At 35.2% G+C, this 8,412-nt stretch overlaps 2 protein-coding genes across 2 annotated transcripts; one reads left to right on the plus strand and one right to left on the minus strand.

The window, feature by feature from the left end:
- The first annotated feature begins 904 nt into the window (after positions 1-904).
- On the plus strand, positions 905-3,170 carry LOC123699170. Its single transcript, XM_045646061.1, has one exon. It carries the CDS (start codon positions 937-939, stop codon positions 3,133-3,135), a length of 2,199 nt encoding a protein of 732 aa, XP_045502017.1. The 5' UTR covers positions 905-936; the 3' UTR covers positions 3,136-3,170.
- A 98-nt stretch (positions 3,171-3,268) lies between these two features.
- Positions 3,269-8,412, minus strand: LOC123699049. The gene is made up of 6 exons (XM_045645907.1): positions 7,934-8,412; positions 7,594-7,720; positions 7,051-7,337; positions 6,650-6,825; positions 4,148-4,277; positions 3,269-3,951 (listed from the first exon to the last, which is right to left on the minus strand). Exons 1-6 carry the CDS (start codon positions 8,054-8,056, stop codon positions 3,343-3,345), a joined length of 1,452 nt encoding a protein of 483 aa, XP_045501863.1. The 5' UTR covers positions 8,057-8,412; the 3' UTR covers positions 3,269-3,342.

An 8,412-nucleotide genomic window follows, 5' to 3' on the forward strand; every position in this document is an offset into this window, starting at 1 on the left:
CTATGCCTTTGTAGCGACACCTCGCTCTGAATCGCGCAAGCGAAATTTTTTCGGTACAGAGCTATATATACAACTTTCCGACATCATCCATTGGGGCCATAACGGCCGGCCAGTCGAGTAGACTGGTCGAGAAACCTCCTTTTTCGATGGAGGAATTCCACCTTCCTTCCTCCACACTTTCAAGCCACACCTCCGACCGTCGGAGTGGGGAGCGTGAGGTTTTTCGTTACGGAATTTCTCGATTCGGTCCCCGCGCTCAAGGCCCGCGATAGAAGCTATGCAATAGCTTAAAAAAAAAACTCTTCAGCTTTTTAATATTAGTAGGTACTTAATTTCCTATAGATTTCATTTTTATCCTGTGTCATCTCGGGACGAGCGACTTGTGCCTACTGCCTAGCAGAACCGCAGTTTAGTAAAAAGCATACCTATCCATTTGTTACTTCCAGGAAAATTTTGAGTATACATACAGCAGACTCAACAGAAGAAACGCACTGTGTACCTAGTTTTATTACAAAGTGCTAGCTTAGCTTTAGCTTTTTTTCTTTGAAGCTGGCGGAAAACTAGTTAGGTAAGTAACTATACCTATTATTACTATTGTAAAATAGTAGGTTTGTAGTTAAATACTTACTCTACTTTTTTAGTAGTTACCTAAGTTTTCTTGAAAAAAAACTTAAGTAGGAAGTTCTTACATTACGTTGTATAATTTTGAGAGTTTTTTGAGAGTTCCATGTTTGTAACTTGTTTGTAAATCTGTGTTGTAAATAATTGTAGTTAGTTAGTTTTATTATATAAAAACTTATAACGTATTGCCAGAATTCATGTCAAAATTAAAAAGCTATTATGAAATTATCATGACAATTTTCTGAGTATAGGTACAGCTTGGGTACAGCTTTACAAATGAAACCTCAGATTCTTTTATAAAATAAACTTTTAAAAATGCCAAGGCTTAGTGACAATTACTACCAAAGAAAATGTTACTTTGAACGGAACCAAGTACCGACCCAAACCGTGATGAAGAATAAAATGACTCCAGCACTTGCTAATGTGTATTTCAAATCAATGACTCCCAAATTAAAAGTACTGGCAGGCCTTGAGCCCCCTATGAAGGGCGGTGGGAATGACTGGTATGTCCCACCCCACGAAATATTAGCTGGAAGGACGGTTATGAAACCGGTTAAGAACGAACACCTTTCTAAGCTAGGCTTCAATGGTATAGACTTCTTTGGAGAAAGATTAGTAAAAGATCATCGTCGGGAGATGGAAGAAGAAAAACGTAGAATTCTTGAAGCGAACGACGACAGTTGGAAACAAAGAATTGAGCTGACCTGTTGTCGCCTGTGGGACGACTCGTCTAGAGAGGCCGCAAAACAAAATACCTCAAAAATCCAACAAGCTTTTCATGAATTTACCGACATTTATAAAACGTCAATTAACAAAATTGAGACGATGTTATTTGACGCCGCAATGAAAGAAATCGAACGAAATAAAGAAAATACCCATTTGAAAATGAAATCACGCTATAAAAAATTTCTTAAACAGCAAGCTACTACATTATATAATCAATATGAAAATATATTAGAAAAAGAAAAGCAAAGACAAAAAAATGAATTTATTCAAAATATTGATCGGGGTCGGACCGCTATCGCAAATCAGCTACACGATATCAAGCTGGACAAGCACATGGCTGTAGAAAAAGTGCGCCTGTTTTTAGAATGTCAAAACTTGGCTTGCCAAACGTATGTAGCCCTAAAGGAAAGAGAAGAATGCAAAAAAGAAATGGATGCTACCGAACATGAACACAGAAAAAAGATGAACAAATTGTCGGAGGAAATAACAATAAAAGAGATTGAAATAAAATTTGCAAGAGAAAGAGAAAGGAAAAGACAAGAGTTCATTAAAATTTGGAAGAAAAAGGTATGTCATTTTGTGAAAAGATTCCAAGATTTCGTCGGTTATTGTTTAAATCTTTTGCCAGAGCATGCAGATTTCTTTTTAAATATGGAAACTTTAATGCTGTTACAACTAAGTGAAGCCTTGGAAAATCCTTCTGTAGAAAGTATTTTCGTTTCCGAAAAAGAATCATACAAAGGCCCTACCCCGAAACCTCATCCGTTTTATGTATTTTGCGACAAAGGATTCAAACCGAAATTGGATGATAAGCTGTGCCCCAAACACTGTACGTCAAGTGCTTCACAACTACCAGTGGTAGTCGTTAATGATAGATTTATATACGCAGCTTGTGATAATTTAGAAGTTTTTCCCGAAACAGTCAAAGATTTCATAGAAGGTAAAAGAGGTAATGAGAAGGACTTCACGGATGATCATGACTATACCTTTGATATTCCAGTGAAGTGCACGTCGTCACAACAGCTCTTGGAGTTAAAATTAGAAAGTTCAATCATGCAAATCCTTCAAAAAGAGTTACCAAATGTGAATAATGTACCAATCGATTGTTGTTATTGTAAAATTCCATATTGTTTCTGCAGCCCATTACATGCTTCCCAAATAAAAATAGATAGACCTGTTCAACAATCTAGGGTCGAGATCCCTAAAAAAATTCCTTCAGGTGAAAAAATTGTATCTAGGGAAACGGAATTGGAGCATTTACGGGAACCAAAATGGGATAGTTATATGAAGTTTATTGAACCTCATAAGTGTAAGTGTGGGAAAAGAGCAAAGAAGCATCTTGAGGAGCACCTGCCAGCGTACATGCGCCAGATGTCTAAATATGAAGCACCTGAATTACCGACGTATGAAACGTGTTCATTGGAAACGTTAAAGATGCTTGTGAAGGAAGCACGTGGAAAGAAGACTCCACCACCGACACCAGAAAAAGCTCCATCTAAAACAAGGACCATAGGAACGCAATACACTGACGAAGAATATGAAAATTTATGCACGTGTTTTTCAGACGAAGAATTGGATAAAATCTTACAAAGGTTAGCAACTGAGGCGAAATACTTTAATCAATATGCACCTCCAAAAATGAAAGTTGTAGATGGATCTGTATCGCCGTCATTTATTGATAAACCAACCACGGCATTTGCTACGGAGAGAGCCGTTTCGTTGAGACGCCTCATAAATGACTCTCCGGAGCTTGAGGAAATTTTCCGAAAAGAAGATTGTAAATTTTAAATGACATAGTCCTAATCTTAACTTTTTTTAATAGAATTTTGCGCTTTTGGCTACTTTTAGCAGATAAATGATATTGTTAACTAGATTTTTATAATTTCTGATATCTTATTTTTGTAGCGGAATAAAAGAAGAGTTTAGATTAAAATAAAATTTTATTTTTATAAAATTATAAATACCATTGCTTACAACTAATAAATTCAGTTCGCACTACGTCACTTCATTGACTGCCATTTGTTGCAATAAGTTCATAACGTGACAAAACCTTTCCTTGACTTCGCTTTGTGAGCGATGCGGCAGCAGTTTGCAAATGCGCACGAGCACCTTATCAGAGCCGCCTTCACCCTTTAATACTTCTAACATAGTCTTGTCTTCCTCTCGAGTCCAATTTCGGGTTTTTTTAGCATCTTTTGGCTTTGCCTTTGGCAAATCTTCTTTCTTTCCACACACATTCACTTCTTTACCATCCAGTTTATTCTTTTTAATATTGTCCTCATTTTTGCACCTCGTTTTAGCGGCAACTTTTCCTTTCACTTTACTTAATGCCTGTTTCAGATCTTTTTTAGTGTTATCGTTGACGTCTTTGACTGTTTTTGTCGGGGATTTCGTCTGTTTTCTAGATCTTTTTGGGGGTACTTTGCAATTGGTTTTGCCGTTTCTTTTAGTAGATCTTTCTTCGTCGGAGTCTGGTGGCGAGAGACATGTGTTGGGCGCCAGTCGTCTTGCATGCACTCGATACGGCTCCTTGCTGTATGGATAAGTGACACTTGCTGATCTTAACAACCTACCGTGCTGTAGAAACACCCGCCCTTGTAGATACTGCAACAAAAAGTATTTTTATGTTACTATAAAATATAATAGATCGATACATAGAAATCGATTTCAGTTGGAAACTTTTTTATTTCGTATAGTTTCTTTGAATGGAAATAACTTGACCATATTGCTATCTTTAGCTGTTAACTGTAAAATAATTGATTTTGATAGATTTTGCCTATTTTCTAATCCTAATACCTACCACTGAATCAAGGGCTTCTTTCACATCAATCTTCCTCTTCTTGTTCTCCGCTTCGAACTCCCACACGTCGTAACCTTCGTCACATTCTAGAAAGTTCTCGTTTATAACGTCCGTACCAGCGTCGTAAGCACTGCAACAAGATATGCAGAACCTTATAGCAAATGTTGTTTATATCTTATTCTATTCTACAGGTTAGTTTTCAATGACCAGCCAAAATTTAAAATTAAGATCTAGATATAAATCCAAAGGTACATTTGAAACATTATTGTCGAATAAAATAAAATAAAAATAATAGCATTCATTTGAAAATGTCTTAAAAATTTCCTAAATCGTAAACACCGCCAGAATCAATGCACTTGTGTGCGTGCGCGCATCGCCAAATTTATGTGTGTGCTAACTTCTACCTGTCTAGGTTGTTGAACTGAATTGTGCTTTTGTAATGTCCACACGTTCGCTTTTTAGTGGCGGACAGGAATGAAAGCTAATTTAAAAAAAACGTTTTTTTTTTCATTAGATCTAAAATGTTATCGATTCTGAACCATTTCTGAAACTTTATTACCTCTTTTTTCCACAACAGAAGCAGAATCAGAGCAGTGGTGGCTCAGTGGTGAGACCTCGGACTTCGAATCGATAAGTCCGTGGTTCGAGACCAGGCGAGCGCGCAGGAAATAAATTGATTTTTCAATTTATCTGCGCATGTTGTAACATCACCACTGCTCGAACGGTGAAGGAAAACATCGTGAGGAAACCGACATGTCGAAGAATTAAAAAAAAAAAAAAAAAAAAAGTTCGACGACATGTGTCATCCGCCAACCCGCACTTGGCCAGCGTGGTGGATTATGGCCTGTACCCTCATAGGAGGCCCGTGTCCCAGCAGTGGGAACGTATATGGGCTGATGATGATGATGATGATGATTACCTCTTTTGAAATTTTACTCAATGCTTTATTACCTCTGGAAAACGGAGACAGACGGCTGCATGACATACGAAAGAAATATTTTCGTGGGCAGGTAAAATACAACGAGAAACCCAAGGCCAGAACATGCTTAGAACATACATGACAGTTAAACTTTAGGGTGTAAACTTAGACTGGAGAGCTAAAGTAAGTATTAGTGAAGATATCACTTGAGGCCTTTAAGAATGTTGTGGGATTGGAACCATTCAAGATTTACGGATGGCAAATAAAATTAACGTGTGATGTCCCAAAAAGTGGACATCTTCTTTTCTTTCTGAACATAGCACAGGGGATAGGCAGAAAATGTTTTATACACACTGAATGAAATAGAACTTGAAATTCTTCAAAAGTCAGAAATAAAGGGCATATTAGTACTTTCTATCTGACTGAAATTTGAGTCCTTTTGCTCCCATATACTGGACATTGGCAGAGTCCCTGCTTATTGGATGGAGCCATTAATTAAGAGAAGAAGAAGAAGACATTCAGTAAAGCTTTGCAAAAGTGTGGAACAGGGTTTGCTGCATGTGCTGAAATTTTACTTACTGATCTTAACTTTAGCACCATAAAATATCATACTTAAGAAAAACCCCTGAGAAAACAAAGGACCTTGCTACATTGTAAACTCAGAAAATAATTTATGCATTGCCTATTTTTGAAGATCTAAGATTGTAAAGAATAATGCCAATAAAATAAAATTCTGTTGTGGAAAAAAGTAACTTCTCCTTTAAGTTTTTATTGCTACAGTATCATAAAAATTAACCATACTGGAGCAAATGCATAATTACATAGTGGAAATGAATTCATGGCCAAAATTGAAATGTTGCAACAAGTGTTCAAAGTGAAAGTAACATTTTTTTTTTGTTCTTCTTTGAAACCCAGAATTAAGAGAATTAAGTCTCTATTATTTTACCATTTATCTATATTCCTTGTCCTACTTGATGTAGCATAGATACTGCCATTTCAATACTTGTTCTATTTATATCTAGATATTATCTAGACTGTGAAATATACAGGGTGTCCCACTATTGGTATACTAAGCGCGAAGGGACTTGTAGCTTTGCATACACTGATCACGTAAAAAATACTGAAACAACAAAATTACGTTAAAAATTTTTTGCTAAATTTTTCCTGAAAATCCATGTTTTCTTCTCTAGCTTCGCGCAACCGGCATATTATACCGCTTTTTTTTTATAGTTAAGTATTTTTTACGTACTCAGCGTATGCAAAACTATAACCTCCTTTGAGCTTAGTATACCAACAGCAGGACACCCTGTATAGAGGGCAGAATGCATGGGAATTTTATAAGAAAAGCAGTATTATTGAAATTCTCAGGGTTTCTTCCCTGAACATATTGGTCAAATCTCATATCCAGGTATACACTATATTAGATATGTTTTTAATTCTAGACCCTTATAACTTATAACTCATAAATATACTCATCTTTTAAATAATATCAAAAGTAATATAACATAAATATAGTTCAATGCAAAAAGCACAATAAAAATACCTTAATCATATAGAAAGTAGTAGCTAATAAAATATACTACCTGTCTGGTGGTCTCTCATCAGGGAACATGGATTTGAACATTTGTGACAGTTTTGGATTAGTCCTCAAATGTGGCAACACTCTTGTCTTCAAGTCTTGGCTGCTCCCATTGTTAATGCTTGTGGTAATTGCTCTCAAAATCTTGCGATAAACTGCTGGTTTACGTGCAAATGTTGTCTGAAAAAGATTATTGTATAAGTAACAAGGTTTTACAATGTTTAATTACTTTTTTTTCAACTAGATTAAGTCCTATACAAAGTCTTGACCAAATCATAGAAAAGAAGTGTTAGTTAACTTGTATGCACATAATGACTTGGGGTAAGATAATTCTAATGTGCATTTTTGTGATGGTTCATGCTAAAACCTATTTGAAAGAAAATGATAACTCAATTTATTTATTACCTGTAATAATTTTATAAAACTAGTCATCTGTGTTAGCATAAAATGGTCCATAAACCTCCCAACCTCGGCAGCTTGCCCCGGTTTTAAAAATAATAAGAACTCCTCAACAATATCCTTGTGTTCCTCACCAAATAATAAATCTACTTTCCTATATAAATCTACTGGTGTTTCCTTCCCAGGGTCAAAGGATTTCAACAAATCTCTAAACTGGGCAAACTTATTTGTTGGCAGTGATACACTTGAGGGAAATCTCGACTTAACTTTTGTAAAGTATGATCGAACTAGTGCTGTAAAAAAATTGGTAGATGTTAGTTTAGTCATATATTATCTTATTGAGGCCATGGTGTACACATGGCTATTGTTTATATAGTTAGAATGTTTTTTTTAAACAAAATTAATAATAAATAAATGAACATTCTTGTAATGTAAGTATGAACACCACATGCTTCATTTATTTTAATAATACATTAATTTATTCAACTTCAGAGAAACTTTCTAGATTGATGATAGCATATTGTAAATAGGCATGGATTCAAAGTATACCTGTCTCTAATGCATTCTCATCAATTTTTGATTTATTTGGTTCCTCTTTCCTGTTATTGTCACCATTGAGTTTTAATTCCTTAGAAGCTGGTTCACTTTTCTGACCTTCATGATTTAAACTTTGAGTCTGAAAGAAATGCGTGATTAAGAAATTGTAAAATGGCAGCCACTGTCTTAATTTCGTTGTGATTTTTACGATTTATTATCAAGTATTTCGGGATCTAACTAGCAAATATACTTGACCCAGTATCTGCGTGCTAGTAACACACATAAATATTGAAATAGAATCCATGTTTAAACGTACAAAAGTTACATAAAAATATTACACCCTCTGACTTACCTCTTGTTTTTTATCGGTATTAGCGATTGTATTTGTAGTTAACAAAGTTTTACTAGATTCTATTTTATTCCCAAATGCATCCTGACTCTCTCTGGAAAACAATATTGGCATAGAAGGCAGCATTTCAAAAATAAAATCCTTTTTGTACGACGGCCACTTGACTCCACTCAACAAACTAACACGACTTGATCATCTTCCACAAATTCCACTATAAAGTCACTTTAAATTTACACATATAAAAGATAAGTTGTGTATTACATTATAACAAACATAAATTAACAATAAAATGGGAAATTGATAAACAAAATACTATAAAAAATGGAAAATATTTTTGTTTGACAGACAACACAACACGAAAGACGCGAATGCGGGCGGGAAGTGCAAACGTTTCATTTTATGAATTTGTAGAAGTGTAAAGAAAAATATAAAAAAAAAATCATAAAAAGTAAGTAAGTAAGGAATCTCTGTTTAACTTTCAA

This window comes from Colias croceus, chromosome 17 (genome assembly GCF_905220415.1).
Source record: "Colias croceus chromosome 17, ilColCroc2.1".
Taxonomy (NCBI): domain Eukaryota; kingdom Metazoa; phylum Arthropoda; class Insecta; order Lepidoptera; family Pieridae; genus Colias; species Colias croceus.